The 27686-nt window shown below is 36.7% G+C and overlaps 1 protein-coding gene across 1 annotated transcript in view; it reads right to left on the reverse strand.

Moving 5' to 3' along the window:
* COG5 (component of oligomeric golgi complex 5) overlaps positions 1-27686 on the reverse strand; it is a 294754-nt gene that overhangs the window by 89375 nt on the left and 177693 nt on the right. Inside the window, exon 11 of the mRNA XM_046020510.1 lies at positions 4575-4656. Within this exon, the coding sequence (XP_045876466.1) occupies positions 4575-4656 (82 nt within the window). The remainder of the gene's footprint in view (positions 1-4574; positions 4657-27686) is intronic.

Genomic DNA, 27686 nt, shown 5'->3' on the forward strand with positions numbered 1-27686 from the left:
TTTGGTGTTAGTTGTGATCTCTCCTCTTTCATTCATGATTTTATTGATTTGGGTCCTTTCTCTTTTCTTTTTGATGAGTCTGGCCAGGGGTTTATCAATCCTATTGATTCTTTCAAAGAACCAGCTCCTAGTTTCATTGATTTTTTCTATTGTTTTTTTGGTTTCTATTTCATTGATTTCTGCTCTGATCTTTATGATTTCTCTTCTCCTGCTGGGTTTAGGGTTTCTTTCTTGTTCTTTCTCCAGCTCCTTTACACGTAGGGTTAGGTTGTGTACTTGAGACCTTTCTTGTTTCTTGAGAAAGGCTTGTACCGCTATATATTTTCCTCTCAGGACTGCCTTTGCTGTGTCCCACAGATTTTGAACTGTTGTGTTTTCATTATCATTTGTTTCCATGAATTTTTTCAATTCTTCTTTAATTTCCTGGTTGACCCATTCATTCTTTAGAAGGATGCTGTTTAGTCTCCATGTATTTGGGTTCTTTCCAGCTTTCCTCTTGTGATTGAGTTCTAGCTTCAGAGCATTGTGGTCTGAAAATATGCAGGGAATAATCCTAATCTTTTGATACCGGTTGAGACCTGATTTGTGACCCAGGATGTGATCTATTCTGGAGAAGGTTCCATGTGCACTAGAGAAGAATGTGTATTCTGTTGCTTTGGGATGAAATGTTCTGAATATATCTGTGATGTCCATCTGGTCCAGTGTGTCATTTAAGGCCTTTATTTCCTTGTTGATCTTTTGCTTGGATGATCTGTCCATTTCAGTGAGGGGCGTGTTAAAGTCCCCTACTATTATTGTATTATTATTGATGTGTTTCTTTGATTTTGTTATTAATTGGTTGATATAGTTGGCTGCTCCCACGTTAGGGGCATAGATATTTAAAATTGTTAGATCTTCTTGTTGGACAGACCCTTTGAGTAGGATATAGTGTCCTTCCTCATCTCTATGATAGAACACATTAATAAAAGAAAGAACAAGAACCATATGATACTCTCAATAGATGCTGAAAAAGCATTTGACAAAGTACAGCATCCCTTCCTGATCAAAACTCTTCAAAGTGTAGGGATAGAGGGCACATACCTCAATATTATCAAAGCCATCTATGAAAAACCCACCGCAAATATCATTCTCAATGGAGAAAAACTGAAAGCTTTTCCATTAAGGTCAGGAACACGGCAGGGATGTCCATTATCACCACTGCTATTCAACATAGTATTAGAAGTCCTAGCCTCAGCAATCAGACAACAAAAAGAAATTAAAGGCATCCAAATTGGTAAAGAAGAAGTCAAACTATCACTCTTCGCAGATGATATGATACTATATGTGGAAAACCCAAAAGATTCCACTCCAAAACTGCTAGAACTTGTACAGGAATTCAGTAAAGTGTCAGGATATAAAATCAATGCACAGAAATCAGTTGCATTTCTGTACACCAACAACAAGACTGAAGAAAGAGAAATTAAGGAGTCAATCCCATTCACAATTGTACCCAAAACTATAAGATACCTAGGAATAAACCTAACCAAAGAGACTAAGAATCTATACACAGAAAATTATAAAGTACTCATGAAAGAAATTGAGGAAGACACAAAAAAATGGAAAAATGTTCCATGCTCCTGGATTGGAAGAATAAATATTGTGAAAATGTCTATGCTACCTAAAGCAATCTACACATTTAATGCAATCCCTATCAAAATACCATCCATTTTTTTCAAAGAAATGGAACAAATAATCCTAAAATTTATATGGAACCAGAAAAGACCTCGAATAGCCAAAGGAATATTGAAGAACAAAGTCAAAGTTGGTGGCATCACAATTCCGGACTTCAAGCTCTATTACAAAGCTGTCATCATCAAGACAGCATGGTACTGGCACAAAAACAGACACATAGACCAGTGGAACAGAATAGAGAGCCCAGAAATCGACCCTCAACTCTATGGTCAACTAATCTTCGACAAAGCAGGAAAGAATGTCCAATGGAAAAAAGACAGCCTCTTCAATAAATGGTGCTGGGAAAATTGGACAGCCACATGCAGAAAAATGAAATTGGACCACTTCCTTACACCACACACGAAAATAGACTCCAAATGGATGAAGGACCTCAATGTGAGAAAGGAATCCATCAAAATCCTTGAGGAGAACGCAGGCAGCAACCTCTTCGACCTCAGCCGCAGCAACATCTTCCTAGGAACAACGGCAAAGGCAAGGGAAGCAAGGGCGAAAATGAACTATTGGGATTTCATCAAGATCAAAAGCTTTTGCACAGCAAAGGAAACAGTTAACAAAACCAAAAGACAGCTGACAGAATGGGAGAAGATATTTGCAAACGACATATCAGATAAAGGGCTAGTATCCAAAATCTATAAGGAACTTAGCAAACTCAACACCCAAAGAACAAACAATCCAATCAAGAAATGGGCAGAGGACATGAACAGACATTTCTGCAAAGAAGACATCCAGATGGCCAACAGACACATGAAAAAGTGCTCCACGTCACTCGGCATCAGGGAAATACAAATCAAAACCACAATGAGATATCACCTCACACCAGTCAGAATGACTAAAATTAACAAGTCAGGAAATGACAGATGCTGGCGAGGATGTGGAGAAAGGGGAACCCTCCTCCACTGTTGGTGGGAATGCAAGCTGGTGCAACCACTCTGGAAAACAGCATGGAGGTTCCTCAAAATGTTGAAAATAGAACTACCCTATGACCCAGCAATTGCACTACTGGGTATTTACCCTAAAGATACAAACATAGTGATCCGAAGGGGCACGTGTACCCGAATGTTTATAGCAGCAATGTCTACAATAGCCAGACTATGGAAAGAACCTAGATGTCCATCAACAGATGAATGGATCAAGAAGATGTGGTATATATACACAATGGAATACTATGCAGCCATCAAAAGAAATGAAATCTTGCCATTTGCGACGACGTGGATGGAACTAGAGCGTATCATGCTTAGTGAAATAAGTCAATCGGAGAAAGACAACTATCATATGATCTCCCTGATATGAGGACATGGAGAAGCAACATGGGGGGGTAGGGGGATAGGAGAAGAATAAATGAAACAAGATGGGATTGGGAGGGAGACAAACCATAAATGACTCTTAATCTCACAAAACAAACTGGGGGTTGCTGGGAGGAGGTGGGATTGGGAGAGGGGGTGCGGGCTATGGACATTGGGGAGGGGAGGCGAACCATAAGAGACTATGGACTCTGAAAAACAACCTGAGGGTTTTGAAGGGTCAGGGGTGGGAGGTTGGGGGAACAGGTGGTGGGTGATGGGGAGGGCACGTTTTGCATGGAGCACTGGGTGTTGTGCAAAAAGAATGAATACTGTTACGCTGAAAAAGAAATAAATAAATAAAAAGGGGAAAAAAAAAAAAAAAAAAAAAAAAAAAAAGGCAGATTCCCAAGACCCAACCCAGAAAAAAAAAAAAAAAAAAAAAAAAAAAAAAAAAAAAAAAAAAAAAAAAAAAGAAGTAAAGGGAGTGAATCAGTTCTAAACATACCCTCTGCTTATGTTCTGTTTGGCCACACATGAATGAAGACCTCCTCTGTGGTCACGGCTGTGCTGCATATTTCCTCAGAAACACTAGTAGAGAGGCCGGGGTGCCTGGGTAGCTCAGTCAGTTAAGCATTTGACTCTTCATTTCAGCTCAGGTCATGATCTCAGGGTTGTGAGATCAAACCCTGCTTTAGGCTCTCACTGGGCATGAAGCCCAAGAGATTGAGCCCCTCATAGGGCTCCATGTCGGGTGTGGAGCCTGCTTAAGATTCTCTCTCTTCTCCCATTGCACCTTCCTGCTTCTTTCTCTCTCACTCTCTGTCTCTCTCACACACACAATAGTAGGGAGACAGGTAGTGTGGTTTATTCAACTCTGGATTACCACTGACTAAATAACGTTCACATCTACTTCATACTTCCAGTAACATTTGTAAATAAGAATTTACACACAAACTTTTAGAACCCTTTTTACATTCATTGATTAGGCAGGCAATGCCATTATTTCATGACCAAAAAATATTAACAAATTTTAGAGACTGTGTTTGAACAAGCAACTTTTAACTCATGATGAAGGGTATTTTTTTAAGATTTTATTTATTTATTTGAGAGAGAGTGAGTGAGAGAGAGTACCAGCAGTGGGAAGGGGTAGAGGGAGCGAAAGAAGCCGACTCCCTGCTAAACAGGGAGCCCAAAGCAGGGCTCCATCATCTTTTAGTTAGAAACTAATTCTATAAGCACCAACTAAATTCTTCAACATCAACTGCTTTACACCCTTTATACTGGAAAACTTCAGAGTTCCTCTATGTTTGAACTATGGAGAATTAACTCATTCTTCTGGAGAATTTTATTCCACATACTAATTATAAAAACAAAAAATTAACTTAATGTTGATAAAACTAAATATATGGTTAGCAGAAGAAATGATAATTAGACAATGAGTTTTTAAAAAATGTGTATTATAAACCAATTAAGCAAAACTTAACATTACATTTTAAAGCACATGGAAAACTTTAAAGCATGTGGAAATGAAACTAACTACAAAATAAATAGCATACTTACAATCTGTTGCCATGCGGAATTGAGAAGAAAGTGCCTGAGTAACAGAATTCCAAAAAGTGTACAAAATTTCAGCTTGTCCATCCTGTGACCCAAAAAAGGAATGTATTCATTATTAAAAACTGTAATGGCTAAGAAGATATAACATTAAAAATTTAATAAAAATGTACTTAAATGAAATCTTCTAAGACATCTATCAAACAATGGAATTAAGTAACTGAAGAGAAATATATAGATGACTCAAATTATGTTTCATGTTCTCATGTCCAAGTAATCAGTCATCACCCTCTGCTACTTACCCGTTGTGTGAGCTTTGGGCAAGTTGTTGAATCATTCTGAGCCTCTTTCCATCTCTAAAATGGTGATGGTATCAGTATTTCATTGCAGTATTATTTCATTGCAGTATTATTATAAGGATTAAAAAGTTTACAGAAAGTAGTGTTGGGATAGTCCCTGACACATAATAAGCCCACAGTAAATTTAGTTATTACTATCATAATTGTTATTACCACCTTCCTTACGTATACAGAAGGTAATTGTGTGACCATAACAAAATGATGAACATAGCAAGCTTAGACCAGAATGATCACCAGAGTATAATTCACCAATTACAAAAGAGAACTGCCTAAAGTATAAATACAGTTAAAAGTATTTTCTTAAGATGTATTTATGTATTGAGAGAGAGAACGAGTGGGGGAAGAGCAGAGGCAGAGAATCTTTCAACCAGACCCCCTTCTGAGTGAGGAGTCTGACTCCAGCTGGATCTACAACCCATGAGAGCATGACCTGAGCTGAAACCGACAGTCAGATGGATGCTTAACCAACTAAGTCACCCAGGCGCCCCCTATTAAAAATTTTTAAAAAGTCACAGGAATTACTACTATTCAGCACAATGAATGAATTTATTCAAAGTCAACTTTGAATAAATGTTTTAGAAAGCAATCACTAAAAAGAAAAGAGAAATATTAGTTCAAGTTTCATTTGTTAAAACAAGGCAAAATGATACTGTTAAACCTGATTCACACTTCTAGAAATTTTACCAAGTGATCAGAAAATAGATTCAGAGGCCTAAGATTTTTTTTTTTTAAAGATTTTATTTATTTATTTATTTATTTATTTATTTATTTATTTATTTGACAGACAGAGATTACAAGTAGGCAGAGAGTCACGCAGAGAGAGTGGAGGAAGCAGGCTCCCTGCTGAGCAGAGAGCCCGATGTGAGGCTGGATCCCAGGACCTTGGGATCATGACCTGAGCTGAAGGCAGAGGCTTTAACCCAGGCGCCCTCAGAGTCCTAAGATTTTATGTGATATGTATATTGCATATCATGAACCTTAAAGGAAATGTTTTCATATTAAAAAACTTTTAAATATACCACACATTAACAGAATGAAGGACAAAAAGCACATGATCATCTCAACTGATGCACACTAAAGCATCTGACAAAATTCAACACCCTTTCATGATAAAATCACTCAAAAAGCTGGGAATAGAAATTACCTCAACATAATAAAGGTCACATATGAGAAGTCCAGCAAGAATAGCAAAATGGGGAAAAATTGAAAGCTTTTCCTCTAGATAAAGAAAATCTGATGATTATAAATCTAATTCTACACACACATATATACATGCGGGGAAGAAAACTTGGGTCAACCTTGCTTAAGAATACAAATACAAAATTCTCAGATATGAAAGCAAATTGATTTCAACAGTTTGAATAATCTAAACAAGTAGGATTTATGCCCCCAATGTAAATATTATTTAGTATTAGGAAACCTATTAATAACTCTCTGGGTTGTTGAGTTCAAGCCCCATGTTGGGTGTAGAGATTACTTATAAAATCTTTAAAAAAATACAGTATTTTCTATCTTATCTATTTTTAAGTGCACAGTAGTGTTAACTATATGTATCTTATTGTACAATAGACCTCTAGAACTTTTTCATCTTGCAGAACTGAAATGTGATACCTACTGAACTCTTCTTTCTCCCTCTCAGTTCCTATCAACCACCTATCCTACCTACTTTCACTTTCTAAGAGTTTAACTACCTTCGTATACCTCATGTAAGTGGAACCGTGTCTTTTTGAATGGTTTATGTTTCACAATGTCCTTAAGTTTCATCCATGTTGTAGCATGTGACAGGATTTCCTTCTTTCTTAAGGTTATAGTCATGTGTGTGTGTGTGTGTGTGTGTGTGTGTGTGTGTGTGTGTGATATTCTCTTTATCCATTCATCCATCAATGGACACTAGGACTATGTCTCTGTCTTGACTATTATGAATAATGAGTAATGAACATGGGTGAGCAGATACCGCTTCCAGATACTGCTTTCAATTCTTTTGGATCTGTATCTCCAGAAGTGAGACTGCTGCATCATATGGTAATTCTATTTTTAAATTTTTGAGGAACTTTTCATACTATTTCTCAGCCAGTTGTACCATTTTATATTCTCATCAACAGTGCACAAGGGTACCAAAGTCTCCATATCCTCACCAATACACTGTTCTTTGATGAATGTAAGGTGATATCTCATTATTTTAATTTGCATTTCCTGATGACCAGTGATGCTGAGCATCTTTTCATATGCTCTTAATTACTTCTATGCCTTCTTTATATGCCCTTTATATGCCTTTAGAGAAATGTCTATTCAAGTCCTATTTGCACATTTTTTAAATACAGTTTTTCTGCTGTTGTCATTGAGTTGTGGTAATTCTTTATATATTCTGGACAGCAATCCCTTATCTGATATATGACTTACAAGTATTTTCTCCCATTTCGTATGTTACATTTTCATTCCTTTATCACACAGAAATTCTGAAGTTTGATGTAGTCCCACTGGCCTACTTCTGCTTTTGTTGCCTTTGATTTTGATGTCTTATGCACGAAATCACTAACAAGTCCAATCTCATGAAGTTTTTGCCCTATGTTTTCTTTCAGGAGTTTTATAATTCTAGGTTTTACATTTAGGACTTTAATTCATTTTGAATTAATTTTTGTATATGGTGTAAGGGTGCCTTTTTTTTTTTGTATAAGGATTTCCAGTTTTACACAGCACCATTTGTTGAAGAGACTAGTGACAGATAATTTGTGTGACCCTCCTTATTCTATGTACCATTATTTGTTGTTTTATCTGAAGTTAATACCATCACTATTGCTTTCACTTGAGAAATGTTTGTCACTCCATTTATTCTTATTCCATATTGTTTGCTTTTGATGTGATGCTTATAAATAACATATTTTTATTTTTAAATATAATTTTTTGTCTTTTAGTAAGGAATTACAAACCAAATATGTTTACTTAATAGTTGTTCTTGCTTTTATCATTTCATTTTATGCTTTCTTTGTATATCCTTTGTTTTCTGTGTTTGTTCTGTGGATTATTTTCATTTGCTTTTATCTCCCCCAGAGGTTTTTTTCTTGTATTTCTTTCAGATGTGTCATTATTCCTACAATTAACCATAAATTCCTTTGAGGTAAATCATCTTTTGTAATTCTACAGAACTACTGAAACAGATTTCTAGAAATGGCAAGAAAAAAAAAAAAAGGCGAGGGGAGATGTAAAAGAATGCTGGCATGATAGAAATGAAATCACTGTCTTAAAGGGATCCCTGCACTCCCACATTCACTGTAGCATTTTTCACAATAGCCAAGACACGGGAATGACCTAAGTGTCCATTTACAGATGAAGGGATAAAGAAAATGTGGCATTTGTATAGATATATACAATGGGATACTAATCAGCTGTAACAAAGAAGGAAATCCTCCCATTTGGACAAGATGGATGGACCTCTAGGGCATTATGCTAAATGAAATAAGTGAAACATAGAAACAAAACTTACTGTATGATCTCACTTCCATGTGGAATCTGAAAAAGTCAAACTCAAAGAAAAAGAGAGTAGAATAGTGGTTATCAAAGTTAGGGGTAGGGTGATGTTGGTCAAAGGCTGCAACCTCAGTTATGATTAAGCTGTGGGGGATCAAGTGTACAGCACTGGGAGAATCATTAACATTACTATGTTATATACTTGAAAGTTGCCAAGACAATAAATCTTAAATGTTTTCACCACACACAAATACAAAAAGGTAATTATGTGAAGTAATGGACATGTTAACTAACCCTATTGTGTTAATCATTTCAATATAAATACATATAAATATAAAAATCATCACATTATGTAACTTAAACTTACACAATGTTATATGTCAATTTGTCTCAATAAAGCTGAGGGGGAAAAAAAAGAAATTCTTTAAGGCTGTGGAGAATTGCCAAAATAAACAAGAAAATTCTAATTCCTTGACACACTCTTTTGAAAGAAAATACTGAGTCCCAAATAATCTGGTTACTTTTTCCCCCTTAGTGACAAGTCACTTAAAACCTGAAATCCACGAAGTGTATATACTTTTAATCAGAGAACCCAGACAAACCTTGGCTAAGAAAATGACATTTTCTGAATGTGCTTTATGAGACAGTCACTACAGTATATTATATCTCATTTAAACCTTAAAAAAACCCTAAAATGTAAACTCCAAGACAGCAGAGGCGCTATTTTTGTCTGTTTTACCACTGTAATTTCAGCATTGAGAATGTGAGCCTGACAGAAAAGACACACAATAAATATGTATTGTATTGTATTGTATTGATGTCTTATGCACGAAATCACTGCCAAGTCCAATTTCATGAAGCTTTTGCCCTATTTTTTTTTTCCTTCACGAGTTTTATAATTTTAGGTTTTACATTTAGGACTTTAATTCATTTTGAATTAATTTTTGTAAAAGGTGTAAGGTAAGGGTGCATTTTTTTTTAACCTGGACACATAATAAATATTTATTGAGTGGACGAAAAAATCTCAAAAGAAGGCATTCTTAGTCCCTTTCTAGAGAAAAAACAGAAACTCAAAAAAATAAGGTGACCTGCTTAGAATTAAATAGAAAGTAGCAGAACTGGAATTTGATCTAAGGTTTGTCGGATACATAAAACTATTATTCTTCCTTAATTTGACTTACAAAACCTTTATGATTTGATTTTCTCAGGCTATTTCTCCTGTTTCAAGATTCAAGCTTGTGGTTCAGAGATTCAACCACACTCAAATTCTTTCAGGTTCTTTTTTTTTTTTTTTTTTTAGGTGTTCATCACTTTATGTATCTATTGTTTGTATTCATTTTCTTTTTTTTTAAGATTTTTTTTTCCATTTTATTTATTTTTTTCAGCGTAACAGTATTCATTGTTTTTGCACAACACCCAGTGCTCCATGCAAAACGTGCCCTCCCTATTACCCACCACCTGTTCCCCCAACCTTCCACCCCCGACCCTTCAAAACCCTCAGGTTGTTTTTCAGAGTCCATAGTCTCTTATGGTTCGCCTCCCCTTCCAAATTTTTTTTTTTTTAATAAACATATAATGTATTTTTATCTCCAGGGGTCTGTGAATCGCCAGGTTTATACACTTCACAGCACTCACGATTCTTTCAGGTTCTTGAAGGTTCTTTCATAGTCGCTCTTAGTTAGCAGCTTTTAAAACCTGCACCTTCTTTAGAGTTCAGTTTAGGTATGTCCTCTCTTGGTTGCCCTATGTTTGACACACTCTGTTCTATACCTCTAAAGTATCCCATATTCTCCATCATAATGATATTTTCCTATGGGAGTAAAGGAACATAGTAGTGGTTAAGAAGAGGAACTCTGGAGCCAGAACACTGAGGTTGAAGTCCAGCTCACCACTGCCTGTGACCATGGATAAGTTAATTTCTCTATACTTTAGTATCCTTATCCATTAAATGGAAACCCATTTCATACATTTACCATGAAGATTAAATGGGCTAATTCTGACAAAGTGCTTAAAATGGTGCCTGGCATGGGAAGCACTGTATAAATATTTGCCATCACTGCTAATACTCTTTGTGATATATAATCAAAATAACTAATATGTCTCACTGTATCTCCAGTGACTGATACATAGTACTATCTACTATTGTTGTAATGGTTACTTTTATGAGTCAACTTGACTGGCTATGGGGTGCCATAGGTATTTGGTCTACATATTTCTGGTGTGTATGTCAGGGGATTTCTGGATGAGTTTAACAGTTGAATGGGTAGAACGAGTGAAGCAGAATGCCCTCCCTAATATGGGTGGGTATCATCTAATCAGTTGAAGGCCTAGGAAATCAGAAAAAGCTAAGAGGGAATTCCTTCTCCCTTACTTTCTTCAAGCTTGAGTATCAGGGTGTTGGTTTTTTCTCCCCCCCTGCTTTATGACTCAGACTGAAAGAGTGAATCTTCCTGGGTCCTCAGCCTGCAGACCTCTGGGCCAGAACTATACTACTGGCTCTCCTGGATCTCAAGCCTTTGGATTCAGAGCAGAAATACACCATCAATTCTCCTGGGTTTCCAGCTTACTGACTGAGATGTTGGGACTTACCAGCTTCCAAAAAAAAAAAAAAAAAAAAGAGATTGGTCACAATCTATAATTCTGAAACTTACTTAGTTGGACCTTTGGCTGAGACCAATAAGCTGAAAATAAAGCAAAAGTCAGATGTATTTTATATATAATGGAATACTATGCGGCCATCAAAAACCAAAATCTTGCCATTTGCAATGCCAATGGAACTACAGGGTATTATACTAAGTGAAATAAGTCAACTAGAGGGGCGCCTGGGTGGCTCAGTGCGTTAAAGCCTCTGCCTTCAGCTCAGGTCATGATCTCAGGGTCCTGGGATAGGGCCCCGCATCAGGCTCTCTGCTCAGCAGGGAGCCTGCTTCCCTTCCTCTCTCTCTGCCTGCCTCTCTGCCTACTTGTGATCTCTGTCAAATAAATAAAATCTTAAAAAAAAATAAGTCAACTAGAGGAAGAGAATTATCATATGATCTCACTGATATGGGGAATTTGAGAGGCAGAGTAGGGGGTTGTGGGGGAAGGGAGGGAAAAGTGAAACAAGATGGGACTGGGGAGGGAGACAAACCATAAGAGACTCTTAATCTCAGGAAACAAACTGAGGGTTACTGGAGAGGAGGAGGGTGGGAGGGATGGGGTGGCTGGGTGAAGGACACTGGGGAGAGTATGTACTATGGCGAGTGCTGTGAATTATGTAAGACTGATGATTCACAGACCTGTACCCCTGAAACAAATAATATATTATATGTTAATTAAAAATTTTACTTTTCTTAAAAACAAACAAAAATAATAAACAAATATCCAAACTCATTTTATGAGGCCAGCATCACCTTGATCCCAAAACCAGACAAGGATCCCACCAAAAAAGAGAACTACAGACCAATATCCTTGATGAACACAGACGCAAAAATTCTCGCCAAAATACTAGCCAATAGGATTCAACAGTACATTAAAAGGATTATTCACCACGATCAAGTGGGATTTATTCCAGGGCTGCAGGGTTGGTTCAACATCCGCAAATCAATCAATGTGATAGAACACATTAATAAAAGAAAGAACAAGAACCATATGATACTCTCCATAGATGCTGAAAAAGCATTTGACAAAGTACAGCATCCCTTCCTGATCAAAACTCTTCAAAGTGTAGGGATAGAGGGCACATACCTCAATATTATCAAAGCCATCTATGAAAAACCCACCGCAAATATCATTCTCAACGGAGAAAAACTGAAAGCTTTTCCGTTAAGGTCAGGAACACGGCAGGGATGTCCATTATCACAACTGCTATTCAACATAGTATTAGAAGTCCTAGCCTCAGCAATCAGACAACAGAAAGAAATTAAAGGCATCCAAATTGGTAAAGAAGAAGTCAAACTATCACTCTTTGCAGATGATATGATACTATATGTGGAAAACTCAAAAGACTCCACTCCAAAACTGCTAGAACTTGTACAGGAATTCAGTAAAGTGTCAGGATATAAAATCAATGCACAGAAATCAGTTGCATTTCTGTACACCAACAACAAGACAGAAGAAAGAGAAATTAAGGAGTCAATCCCATTTACAATTGTACCCAAAACTATAAGATACCTAGGAATAAACCTAACCAAAGAGACTAAGAATCTATACACAGAAAATTATAAAGTACTCATGAAAGAAATTGAGGAAGACACCAAAAAATGGAAAAATGTTCCATGCTCCTGGATTGGAAGAATAAATATTGTGAAAATGTCTATGCTACCTAAAGCAATCTACACATTTAATGCAATTCCTATCAAAATACCATCCATTTTTTTCAAAGAAATGGAACAAATAATCCTAAAATTTATATGGAACCAGAAAAGACCTCGAATAGCCAAAGGAATATTGAAGAACAAAGCCAAAGTTGGTGGCATCACAATTCCGGACTTCAAGCTCTATTACAAAGCTGTCATCATCAAGACAGCATGGTACTGGCACAAAAACAGACACATAGATCAGTGGAACAGAATAGAGAGCCCAGAAATCGACCCTCAACTCTATGGTCAACTAATCTTCGACAAAGCAGGAAAGAATGTCCAATGGAAAAAAGACAGCCTCTTCAATAAATGGTGCTGGGAAAATTGGACAGCCACATGCAGAAAAATGAAATTGGACCACTTCCTTACACCACACACGAAAATAGACTCCAAATGGATGAAGGACCTCAATGTGAGAAAGGAATCCATCCAAATCCTTGAGGAGAATGCAGGCAGCAACCTCTTCGACCTCAGCCGTAGCAACATCTTCCTAGGAACAACGGCAAAGGCAAGGGAAGCAAGGGCAAAAATGAACAATTGGGATTTCATCAAGATCAAAAGCTTTTGCACAGCAAAGGAAACAGTTAACAAAACCAAAAGACAACTGACAGAATGGGAGAAGATATTTGCAAACGACATATCAGATAAAGGGCTAGTATCCAAAATCTATAAGGAACTTAGCAAACTCAACACCCAAAGAACAAACAATCCAATCAAGAAATGGGCAGAGGACATGAACAGACATTTCTGCAAAGAAGACATCCAGATGGCCAACAGACACATGAAAAAGTGCTCCACGTCACTCGGCATCAGGGAAATACAAATCAAAACCACAATGAGATATCACCTCACACCAGTCAGAATGACTAAAATTAACAAGTCAGGAAATGACAGATGCTGGCGAGGATGTGGAGAAAGGGGAACCCTCCTCCACTGTTGGTGGGAATGCAAGCTGGTGCAACCACTCTGGAAAACAGCATGGAGGTTCCTCAAAATGTTGAAAATAGAACTACCCTATGACCCAGCAATTGCACTACTGGGTATTTACCCTAAAGATACAAACATAGTGATCCGAAGGGGCACGTGTACCCGAATGTTTATAGCAGCAATGTCTACAATAGCCAGACTATGGAAAGAACCTAGATGTCCATCAACAGATGAATGGATAAAGAAGAGGTGGTATATATACACAATGGAATACTATGCAGCCATCAAAAGAAATGAAATCTTGCCATTTGCGACGACGTGGATGGAACTAGAGCGTATCATGCTTAGTGAAATAAGTCAATCGGAGAAAGACAACTATCATATGATCTCCCTGATATGAGGACATGGAGAAGCAACATGGGGGGGTAGGGGGATAGGAGAAGAATAAATGAAACAAGATGGGATTGGGAGGGAGACAAACCATAAATGACTCTTAATCTCACAAAACAAACTGGGGGTTGCTGGGGGGAGGTGGGATTGGGAGAGGGGGAGCGGGCTATGGACATTGGGGAGGGGAGGCGAACCATAAGAGACTATGGACTCTGAAAAACAACCTGAGGGTTTTGAAGGGTCAGGGGTGGGAGGTTGTGGCAACCTGAGGGTTTTGAAGGGTCAGGGGTGGGAGGTTGGGGGAACAGGTGGTGGGTAATGGGGAGGGCACGTTTTGCATGGAGCACTGGGTGTTGTGCAAAAAGAATGAATACTGTTACGCTGAAAAAATAAATAAAATGGAAAAAAAATAAACAAATAAAAATATAAATAGTATAGGGGTGCCTGTCTGGCTCAGTCAGTAGAGCATACAACTCTTAATCTCAATGTTGTGAGTTCAAGCCCAACACCGGGTGTGGAGGCTACTTTTTTTCAAATTTCTTTTCAGCATAACAGTATTCATTGTTTTTGCACCACACCCAGTGCTCCATGCAATACGCGCCTTCCCCAATACCCACCACGTTGTTCCCCCAACCTCCCACCCCTCCGCCCCTTCAAGACCCTCAGGTTGTTTTTCAGAATCCATAGTCTCTCATGGTTCACTTCCCCTTCCAATTTCCCTCAACTCCCTTCTCCTGTCCATCTCCCCATGTCCTCCATGTCATTTGTTATGCTCCACAAATAAGTGAAACCATATGATACTTGACTCTCTCTGCTTGACTTATTTCACTCAGCATAATCTCTTCCAGTCTCATCCATGTTGCTACAAAGGTTGGGTATTCATCCTTCCTGATGGAGGCATAATACTCCATCGTGTATATGGACCACATCTTCCTTATCCATTCGTGGAGCCTACTTTTTAAAAAATTTTTAAAAATATATAAATAGTATAAAAACAAAATCTACAGGAATTCTAAAACATTTACATTTGGATGAATCTGTTATTTAGAAAAACAGCTCGATCTTTGGCTGCTTCTGTCATTAATTTTGACCTACTTAAATACATAGAGAGAAACTTAAAATGACAATCCCTGGACAGAATTGATTTCAAAGCAGGTATTATTCAGTTTATTTTTATAACATGGAAACTACCATGGGTTTTCTTGGTAAAATGTATTTGATAGTACCTTATTGTACATAGTTATCAGGTCAAAACCTTCAAGTGGACATTCTAGCACTTAGGTGTGATGAAAGGGTATGGGCACTGAAGTAAAATAACCTTGACTTGTATACCTAAGGTCTGCCATTTATTGGCTCTGTAACCTTGGGCAGGTCCTTCACCCTTCTGGGCTTGTAAGCTATGTAAACAATAGGGATAAAAATAATCTACAGAATTTACTGTTATGACGAGTCAGGATATCTTGGGCTAGATTCCAAGGAAGACTGGAATTTACCATAGAGATGGGACGAAGAGATGAACAGAGGGCATTCCAGACAGAAGGATGAATGGAGCATAAAGATATGAAAACCATTTTCTTTTTTTTTTTTAAGATTTTTTTTTTAAAGTAATCTCTATACACAACATAGGGCTCGAACTCATAATTCTGAAATCAGGGGTCTCATGCTCTACCAACGGAGCCAGCCATGCGCCCCATGAAAAGCATGTTCTAATCTCTGAATGCATACTGAGCATTCAGGAGAAAGGGAAGTGGTGAAGATAGAAAGTAAGATAAGAATCAGATCAAGAAGTGTATTAATTCACCAGGTAGATACCAGTGAAATATTTAAGGATTTTAATGAGAGAATGCCATGATAAAACGTGTGTTTTAGGTAAATCGCTCTGACAATATGTGGAAGATGAACAACATGTGGGGTGGCGATGAGCTCATCTGGCAGTGAGTAGGTGAGATCAGTTATGAATTTGCTGGAAAAAAGAAATCCAGGTGAAAGGGACTAAACTATGGCAGCAGGAAAACTGATGGGGCTTGATGAACAACTCAATATACTTATGAAGGACTAGGACCAGATATATTTGTATAGGACTAGGAAGATGGGAGATAGATCAACCAACATGGAATTTTAGAAGGGCAGCAGGTGGGCAGAGAAAGATTAGCTCATTTAGACTTATGCTTCTAGACTCTGTGGGGCATCCAAGTGAAGAGATCTAAGCTAGTAAATATGAATCTCTTGCTATGCTAAAGAACAAGGTCTAGGATGAAGAAATAGGTTTAGGGGCACTTGAGTGGTTCAGTGGGTTAAGCCTCTGCCTTCGGCTCAGGTCATGATCCTGGGGTCCTGGGATCGAGCCCTGCATAGGGCTCTCTGCTCAGCAGGGAGCCTGCTTCCTCCTCTCTCTCTGCCTGCCTCTCTGCCTACTTGTAATCTCTGTCAAATAAATAAATAAAATCTTAAAAAAAAAAAAAGAAATAGGTTTAGGTGTTATCAGCATTTGGCGGTTGTAGAAACTGGTAGAATGTGTGAACTTTTCTACTTATTGCATGTAGCATGAGAAGGAAAAAATGTTGAAGATGGGACCTAGGAGAACAACATTATTTAAAGGTTGGCAGAAGAAATAATTCAGAGTAGAGAGAAGGAATAAGTGTAGACAGGTACGACAAAAAAAGAAAAAGAGAGAGAGAGATTGGTCACAAGTTAGTAACTGCTAAAAAGCTGGATGACAGGTATACTGTCAATCACTATCCTGTACTTTGTACACCACTCTCTACTTTGGTGTAGGCCTGAAAGTTTACAAATAAATCACTTCCAAAGGAAGGGTAGGTGGAGGAAAACGAGTCAATGAAGGATTCTGAAGAGTAGTAATATCCATGAAGGAGGAAAGCACTAAGCAGAAGAAGCAGTTATTGCCTCAAAGGAGTAAAATAAAAGAGGGTTATAGAGGTGAGAAAAATGATTTAGTAGCTGGGTCATCAGAATGAATTTAACAAGAACTGTTTCAATGCAGAATCTTGACTTCAGTGGTTTGGAGCAAAACAGAAATAAGAAAGCAGATATACAAAGTACCTTACTAAAACCTGGGCATGAAGGGAAAAAAATACTTTGGTGGAGACAGAGGCCCAAGGGTTTTATTTTAATTTTGGCTTTAGATGGTAGACCCTTGAGAAGAAGTAGCCGGGAAAGGCTGGTATTGGAGGAAGGGAGAATGTTCTAGGAAAGGGTAGACTATAAAACAAAATTAGAGGGGTAAATCTGAGAAAAAGAAAAACAACAAAAAAAAAGATGCAATCTACCTATATCTTTGAGACAAAGAGAGAGGTGAGGATCGGTTCAGATAAAGTTTATAAAATTAGTGCTTAAAGAGAGAAGGCCAGAGGGAAGCAGAGGGAGTTAAGATAAAAACGGAAGAGTAAGTAAAAGACTGAGCAAAAATTCTGTGCCAGAGATCTCTGTGGAGAGATCATGATGTGAGTAAAAAAGCCTGCAGACTTGATCAAAGAAACCAAATACATATGAATTTTAAATTAGCTTGTAATCATCTTCTGCATTCAAAGCAAAGGGATCCTGGTGAAGCAAATAGAAGGCCAAAAAAAAAAACAAAACAAAAAACAAAACAAAAAAAACCTTTAAATGGAAAATATCCTTAGGGAGAAACATTTTGCTGTGTCAGTTACAAAAGGAGACAGACACAAATTCAGTAGGGCCTTCAAGATGAACACCACAGAGCAAAATGAGAAGCCTGTACAAAAGAAATTTGGCTGAAGTCAAAATGTTGGCTTTTATATGCATATTGTTCAAAGAAAAAGAACAATACTTTTGGTACATCCTACTTTTTATTTTTAAAAATGAGGGATTAGACTACAGTGGTAGTGGGAGGTAGTGAAAAATAGATCTCAGATACCTTTTGAAGGTAGAACAGATAAGGGTTGATATAAAATATATACAGTTAAACAGAAAAACTATATACAAAATGTTAACAGATCATCTCTGCGTTATAGGATTAAATATGATGGTTTCTTCATTTTTCTTAATTTTTTGGAGGGGCACTTAGATAATCTAACTTCATTATAAAGAGAAGAATATATTTTGGATGTAAAATATTCAATACTGGAATAAATACGTCAAATATTTAAAGTTCCTCTTCACACTCAAATCCTATACTCTTCCCTAGAGAATACTGTTAAACTACAGCAAAAGGTTTTAAAGCCCTTTCTATATAGTTTATTGTGTTCCTCAACATTTTTTCATTATTGCCCCTTCAAAGAGAAAACTAAATTGAATAATTAATTGCATACAAATGTATAATACATATATCATGCTTATATAATTATAGTGTACTTAATTTAAATTTAATTTAGTTTCTCGCTAATAAGGGAAATTAAATACTAATAAATAAGATTTTGTAGGGCAAGGTTGAGCTGTAGAGGCCACAAACCATTATAATATCTAAGATGTTTTGTGCCTTCTCACTCCCAGCAAAACAAAACAGAACAAAACAAAACAAAACTATTTCTCCCTCTTGGGGTCAGTTTGCCCTTGTTGAGAATGCATGGCTTATTGGTATTTAAAATTTCAAATTAGATGTAGTATGAGCCATACTCTCCTTAAGCCCAGTCCCTTGGCTTCCCTTGCCATATTCTTTTTGGTTTCATCCTCCTCCTGGGATGCTCCTTGTTGCCTTTTCTGTTACAGTGTTTCCCAAACTCACTCAATGGAAAATATTTTTTGAAACTCTAAAATATGTTTATTTAAAATTATAAAGTACTACCATATTAAGATACATACAACATAAAATATATGAAATAGTTTAAAGAATAAGACTTTTTGGGGCACCTGGGTGGCTCAGTGGGTTAAAGCCTCTGCCTTCGGCTCAGGTCATGATCCCAGGGTCCTGGGATTGAGCCCCGCATCGGGCTCTCTGCTCAGCAGGAAGCCTGCTTCCTCCTCTCTCTCTGCCTGCCTCTCTGCCTACTTGTGATCTCTGTCTGTCAAATAAATAAATAAAATAAAAAAAAAAAAAAGAACAAGACTTTTTAAATATATAGGTAGAAATTATAACTATATTTCTCTAGGCCAAACTGCATATATCTCTTTGGAAAATACGGTTCTATACGAATTTTATAAGTTATATATTTTTTGGACTCTGTCTAGGTATCTTTCTTTTTTCTCTATAGCTAATTTCATCCACTATCATGGCTTTGACTACCATCTATGAGCTCATGTCTCTCAAATGAGCTTCAGTTCCACCTATAAAATTGCCTGACATCTTCATATGGATGTCACGTGAATGAACACTTGACCATAGCTCACCAAAGCTCAACACCTTTCTTTTTTTTTCTTTAATGCAGACTCCACACTAAGCATGGAGCCCAGCACAGGACTTGAACACATGACCCTGAGATAAGACCTGAGCTGAGATCAAGAGATGGACACTTTATCACTAAGCCCCTCATCATCTTTCCTCTTAAATATGCTTCTCAGTTTATCCTCCCAAATGAAATCACTCCTATCTCTCAGAACCTTTGTCAAACCAGAACAAAGTCATCTTGATACCTTCCCCATCTCACCGTTTCTAATCTATTACTAAGATATATCAGTTTCATTTCCTAAGTAATTCTCAAATCAGTCCACTTGTCTCCATTTTCAATGCCATCAATGTTAATCATTGTTACAGGCCAAATAATTTCCCCACAAAATTCATATGTTGTTTTTTTTAAAATTCATACATTGAAGTCCTAAGCTTCCCATACCATACTGAGAGATCATTCTCTTTAGAGAATTAAGTTAAAATGAGATCATTGGGATGGACCCTAACCCAATAAGAGGACATCTGAACACAGACACATATAGAAGGAAGATGATCTGAAGACACAGAAAGAAGAAACTCATTTACAAGCCAAAAAGAGAGAGGCCTAGAACAAAAAGAGATCCTTCCCCAGTGGCTCTCAGACAGAAGCAACTCTGCCAAATACCCTGACCTCAGACTTCTAGCCTCCAGGTATGAGAAAAACATTTCTCTGGTTAAGCCACTCAGTTTGTGGAACTTCCTTACAGCAGCCCTAGGAAACTAACACAACCCTCGTTCTCTCTTTCTAAATTTCTGCAACAGGCCACCTTTCTATACAGTTGGTCTCCTCAATCTATATCCCACAGTGTAGTAAACATTAAAAACTATACACACGAATCAGGTTATTTGTGCTTACGATAAAAGTTCAAAATCTGTAAAACAGTACATGGACATCTTCTGGGCACACCAGGCACATTACAAAATGCTCTTCCCCTTCCAGCCACACTTGATGTCTGTTGGTCCCTGAAAAGGATAATGTTCCATTCTTTTTGTATACTTCTCCCTTTCACCAACCCAACTCATCATTAACATCTAAGCTTTTTAAAATTCATTTACTGAGGTCACCACATTATATATTTTCATAGACCCTGTAAGTCTTTGTAAGCTATCAAATTATAAACCATCATTTATACAATTGTTTGCTTAATGTTTATTTCCCCAATTAGTACCTGTTTCTGTTCTGCTCATTCTGAAATTTCCAATCATTATCACAGTGCCTGTAATATGGAATGTGGCAGGCACTCAATAACAATTTAGTAAAGAACCTAGACATACTTCATTTTCCTAATATTCTGAAATATTTTACTATAATCTTAACAAAAAGTAATCATTTGCTTGTAAATATATACAGACAACACTACTTAAAGAACTACTAAAAATTTCCATTTCGTTTCTTCTTCACTTGAGGAAATAGTAAGATTCCATAAAAGATATACATGTTCCTACAGTTAAAGGATTCCTCTCAATGCAATAACTCATTTTTATGGAAATATAATCTAAAATAAATAGAGTAACAACTGGAAACTTTGATATAAAAAATAAGCCAGACTCTATCAAAAGCAATTTCATTAGACCTTTTAAAATCATGTGTCTTTAAAAGTTTTATTATAGTCTTAAGTTTGATGTATATTATGTCCTAGATAAACTGAACTATTAGAAAAAATATATTTTACTACAGACTTAGTTATGGTGTTATTTATTTATTTTCCCTTCCCCCAGAATATAAACAAATGCCTGAATTCTTTTACAATCACTTAAATTAGTACCAACATGATTAAGAATATCCAAACATTCATATTCATTGTTCAGTTTTCTCAGATACAGACATGTACATATACACAAAAGCATGCATCTTGACATATGCTTACACACGATTTCATGCTGAAATTCAGATCCTTAAAGATCTTTAGTTTCTGTTGTTAAATAAAGGAGAGAGATACAAATTAAAGTGAAATAATATAATGCTTGCCTTAAAATATCAAATTAACATGCCAGGGCTTAATCCTCTCTAGTCAACAGAATTAACATGATAAGTAATGTACTATATGAAACTACTTTTCACATATCTAGCTCTTATTTCCTATTTCTTTCCCATTTTTGCATCAACCAAACAGTGAGGCAACTATGTGCCTACTGTTTCCTTCTTTAAAAAGCAGAAAAGCAAAAATAGAAAAACTCTTGTCAATATCTTATTTTTAAAAAACCAAGAGATTCCATGACATCAGATGGTGGAACAGGAAGACCCATCTTCCATTCATGCCAAAAACACTGACTTAAGAAAAATATATGGTCTAAAACTCTTACTAGAACTCCAGAAACCAGTTAAGAAGTCACAGGACCCCACACAAGCTCAAAGTCAAGAAAAAGGGTATTGAAATGGTAATAAAAATAATTTCAATCATGTCAGTTCCTCTCTCAAGCTAGCAAGCTCAGAACTGGGAGGACAACTCCAACTTGCAGCTTCTTCCTTGGGAGGGAAAGAGAAAAGGAGAACATACATGACCTTGTATGTACAACGCCCTGAAGAGTCCACTTAAAAAACTGTTAGCATAAATGAATTCACCAAAGTTGCAGAAAACAAAACCAATTCATAAATATCAGTTGCATTTCTACACACTAACAACAAACAATCTGAAGAGGAAATCATGACAGTAATCCCACTTGCAAAAGCACCAAAAGAATAAAACGCTTAGAATAAACTTAACCATGGAGGTAAAGGACTGTACATGTAAAGCCACAAAACACTGCTGGAAGAAATTAAAGATGACACAAATAAATAAAAAATTATCCGGTGTTCCTGGGTTGGAAGATTTAATACTGTTAAAACGTACATAGTGGGCGCCTGGGTGGCTCAGTGGGTTAAGCCGCTGCCTTCGGCTCAGGTCATGATCTCGGGGTCTTGGGATCGAGTCCCGCATCGGGCTCTCTGCTCGGCAGGGAACCTGCTTCCCTCTCTCTCTCTGCCTGCCTCTCTATCTACTTGTGATCTCTCTGTCAAATAAATAAATAAATAAAAAATCTTAAAAAAAAAAAAAGTACATAGTAAGCAAAGCAACCTAAAGTTTCAATGTAATCACTATCAAAATCACAAAGGAATATTTTGCAGAAATAGAAAAAAAAAAAAAAAACATTTAAAATTCACATGGGATCTCAAAGGACCCCAAATAACCAAAACAATCTTGAGGAAGAAAAACAGAGCTGGAGGTGTCAGACTTCCTGAGTTCAAAACATATTGCAAAGCAAATAAAACCCAATATGGTACTAGTATAAAGACAGACATAAAAACAAATGTAACAGACCAAAGAGCCCAGAAATAAATCCTCACATACATGGTTGTATGATCTCTTACGAATGTGCAGCAGCTACACAATGGGGAAAGGATTACACTGGTATCCATGTTCGAAAGAAAGTGGACCTTTGGTTTACACCACATATAAAAATTCAAAATGAATCAAAGCCCCAAATATAAGACCTAAAATTACAAAGCTTACAAAAGAAAACATAGGGGAAAAGCTTCATGATATTGGATTTGGCAGTGATTTCACAGATGTAACATCAAAATTACAGGCATCAAAAGCAAAATTAAGCAAATGGCGCTACATCGAACTTCAAAACATCTGCGTGGCAAAGGAAATAATCAACGGAAAGAAAAGGCAACATACAGAATGGGAGAAAATACTTGTTAGCCATGTATCTTAAAGTCCAGAATACATAAAGAACTCCTATAGGGCAACCAGCTAGCTCAGTCTGTTGAGGATGAGACCCTTGATCCTGTCAGGGTCAAGAACTGAAGCACCACATTAGGTGTAGAGCTTACTTTTAAAAACAAACAAGCCAACAGAACACTCCTACAACAAATGACAATAAGAAACAACTCTATTAAAATATGTGTAGGGGCGCCTGGGGGGGCTCACTGGGTTAAAGCCTCTGTCTTCAGCTCAGGTCATGATCCCAGGGTCCTGGGATCGAGCCCCACATCAGGCTGTCTGCTAGGCAGGGAGCTTGCTTTCCCCTCTCTCTCTGCCTGCCTCTCTGTCTGCTTGTGATCTCTCTGTGAAATAAATAGATAAATAAAATCTTTTAAAAAATGCGTAAAGGACATGAATAAACATTTCTCCAAAGAAGATAATACAACTAGTCAACAAGCATATGAAAAGATCATTATTACTAATCATCAGGAAATACAAAAAAACCCATAATCAGATATGACCTCATGCCTGTTAGGATGGCCACTATCAAAACCTAGAAAGTAATAACTGTTGGTAAGGATGTGGAAGAATGTACCCTTGTATACTGTGATGGGAATGTAAAATGGGCCAGCAGCTATGGAAAAACACTATGGAGGTTCCTCAAAAAATTAGAAATAGATTTATCATATGTCAATCTTAACTAATTGGATTACTAAAAAGAAAATAACATTTCATTTCAGGATCAGATTTCTGTTTGAGCAAGCAGCCTAAGACAAGATTTCTTTTTATAACAGAAGTACACATTAAGCCTAACTAAAGTACTCCTGCTAGTTACTTAAGAGAACTATTAACGTCTTTCATTTGTACTTAAGTAGCTTTAATCCCTAACATAAACTAATTGATGCTGTAGAGAATTTTGAGGAACCATAACTGGTTACTGGTTAGAGAAGTCTATGACTCTTGACAGAAAGTTCAGTTCTACTACAGAGTCTAAATATCATTTTTGCATACCAAGAATAAACTTACTACGGAAGTCCTTCTATAGGTCTTTCTACAATAAGCTTTCCTTCTTCAGATACTTTAATATTTAACCACTATAAACTATTTAAAGGTATTTTCTGTTAGTATTTTCAAAGAATACCGTAACAAGTACATCCCTGTGAAGAACAAGTATGACTGGAGAGGAAACCACCAGGAAAATAAGTTGTCTAAAGGCAAGGACTATGTCACTTTGGTCAACTTTTTATCCCAGTGCCCAGCAAAGCATTCAATTATATTTTATAAATATGCTCATTTCAGTATCAGATAATATTTTGTTTTATAGGTAAAACATGAATTAGAAATTTTATTTAAGAGGATGTCAGGGAGGCTCTGTCGGTTGGACATCTGCCTTCGGTTCAGGTCATGAACCCAGGATCCTAAGACCAAGTCCAGCATTGGGTTTCTCGCTCAGGGGGGAGCCTGCTTCTCCCTCTGCCTGCCGCTCCCTCTGCTTATGCACTCTCTCTCCCACCCACTCTCTCTGACAAATAAATAAAACTTAAAAAAGAAATTTTATTTAAGCAGTTCCCAGGGGGGAAAAAAAGCAAAAACTGAAAAGAGAAGAATTAGAATGACTTTAAGGGTATTTAAACACTTTAAGTGTCTGCACTTTTTCTTAACTTCTACTCACACATGTCTACCCACCACAGCTTCTCTACAACTGCAACAAGAGGAGAACACTAACCCACCTGCTTGGAATGGTGAAACAATGTAAATATTTACCAAGATTCTAATTGTTTAATACAGAAAAAGGGTCTAGTATTACAACTTTGGCAAAAAATGATTAGTGTATCATATAGAAGTTAAATGTTTTGGGTATATTAACATTTATTGTCATATAACAAGCAATTATTGAGAGAGAGAATAAAAATAAAGTAAGTTTCTTCACTCAAATGAGAAAAAAGTGTTTGGAGAGAGCTTCCCTCCATCCACCCTGACAGTTTGCTAAATGTGGGTGAGAAGAGGTATTACAGATGATCCTAATCAGTACAAAAATTGTTGTATTTACAGTTGTGTTCATGTCCAGAACTTTCAAAAGCCAACATTAGATACATGGTATGAAAGAGTTTATAGAGAAGTAATCAGTACAGATTATTTTTAAATTATAGGCAGTCCTAGACTAGCTCAATTTTCCAGAGATAGACATGTAGCCTTCTCTTGATTCTGATAGGTCTAAGATTTGTTCAGATGTACAGAAAAGCAACAGGAATGAACTCTTCCGGGATTTTTGAAATCTATTTATTTTTCTTCTCTTATTATGTTGGGTTGGCTCTCCAGGGCAATGTTGAAAAGCAGCAGGGACAGAGGGCATCTGGCTTTTTTTCCTAACTGTAAAGTCAATGCTTTCCACATTTTATTGATAAGAATCATGACTGCTAAAGGTTTCATTAGAAATCCTTTATCAACTTAAGAAAGTCCATTTCTCTTAGCTTGCTTGCTAGTATTTACTATCATCATGAATTTTGTCAAATACTCTTGTTATCTACTGAGATAGCCGTATCATTTTTACTCACTGCTATGCTTGGTATACTAGAAGTTTCAGTGTGTGTGCCTGAGCATGACAGGACTACAATTTCCCTTTCTTATAATCCTTAATTGGTTTGGTATAAAGGCCACTTTCTAGTCTCATAAAATGAGGGAGGGAGTTTTCTTCTCTTAAAAAAATAAAAAGAATGACCTTTCCCTTAAAATTTTGGTAGAGGTTGCTTGAAAAACCATCTGAGACTACTGAACTAGCAATTCAATTCCTTTGAAGGTTAAAGGACTACGCATAGGGCCCAATTCTAGTTTAACAATTTTGGCATGTTATGTTTTTCTAGAAATGTGTCCATTTTACATGCCTTTTAAAATCTGTTGGCATGAAGACCTTTTTATGGGACCTTTTTTCCTTCAAAGTTTATATTTTGAACTTAGAGAAAAATTTTACACTTAAAGAAAAGCCCCAAGAATAACCTCCCTCCCCAAATCCTACTGTTTGTTCACTCCAACTCACGACTTGTTAGCTAACATCGAGCCACATTTACTTTATCACCACCATTCTCTCTCGCTTGCTCTCCCTTACTCATTTAAAAACATCTGAGAGTAAGTTGTACCTCAGAGCTCTGTACCACTAAATAATTAAGTGACCCTCTAGGAATAAAGACATCCTTCTAAATACCCATACTACAGCTATCAAACTTGGGATTTTTAACCTTGTTACATATATATCTCCTATACCATTCATATTCCTATTTCATGAACTGTCCAGTGTTTTTTATAATAAAGCATTTCTTTCTGCAGCAGGAACTAGATGAGGTATTTTAGTTAGGTATTTTAGTATTTTAGCTTTTTTAGGTATTTTAGTTAGCTGTCATAACTCTTTATATAAGGTCTTACTTATTATGAAACTATTTTTAATCTTTTATATCACTGATATTTTTAAGCAGTGAACACTAGTTATTTTACAATTGTTCAAAAGCTTTTATTTATCTTGTTTCCACACAATTAGACTCAGGTTATGCATCTTTGTCTGGAATACAACATAAATAATATGTCCTTGGGATATCATGTATATGTGCAGGGTGTTGTGGGTATTAATCGCGATTACATAAAGTGTTATCTGATTCTTTTACTCTATAGTTGCTACCTTTCCTTGTGGAATGAATAAGTAATTACTGGGAAACAATTTAATACCATGTAAATATACTGTTCCTTCTCAAACTCTCCTTCCTCCAGATTTAGCATCCACTGATTACTGCATCAATCATATTTTATTATAATAGTTGAAAAACAGTTTTTTTTTAAACAGTTGTTTTTTAATTTCATTGTTCTTTCTGTTTTCATCAGTTCACAGTCCATTTTAAGGGAGAGCTTTCCCTTCTCACTTGTCAGTCCATCTGTTTGTCTAGCTTGACATATGGACCTCCGAATTTTTATTTTATTCAATAGGTTAAAATCCATTACTGTCCTTACTTGTTGTGATGATCAGTTTGGGAGCATTTCTTTATTTTCTAGCACAACATAGTCCATGCTCATCTTCAATTTTCTTAGGGCCAAACCCAGAACCAGCAATTTCTTTAAATAACTGTATTCTGTCATCTTATTTTGAGTTGGTGCAATGCAAAATACATATTGTAATCCATATAACGTATATATTCTGAGTATCAGCTCTTAATCAGATATAGGACTTTGAGGGAATTCATGCAGTTGTGCACCATCAGCACAATCCACTTTTAGAACAATCCCATCATCACAAAAGTTCCCTCCTTACCCCTTCATCCATCAAACCCTACTCCAACACCCAGGGACAATAATTTATCTGCCTTCTATCTATAGTTTTGCTTTTACAGAAATTTCATATAAACAAAATCTTACAACATGTACTCTTTTGAGTTTGGTCACTTTCACCTAGAGTGTTTTTAAGGTTTAACCATGTGGTCTGATATGTAAGTATTTTGTTTCCTATTATTGTGGAATGTAATCTATTGTATAAATATATGACATTTTGTTTATCCATTGACCAGTGGATAGACATAGAGACTGTTTCCAGTATTTGGCTATTATGGATAATGCTGCTCTGAACAGTG

This window comes from Meles meles, chromosome 10, assembly GCF_922984935.1.
Source record: "Meles meles chromosome 10, mMelMel3.1 paternal haplotype, whole genome shotgun sequence".
In the NCBI taxonomy this organism is placed as follows: Eukaryota; Metazoa; Chordata; class Mammalia; order Carnivora; family Mustelidae; genus Meles; species Meles meles.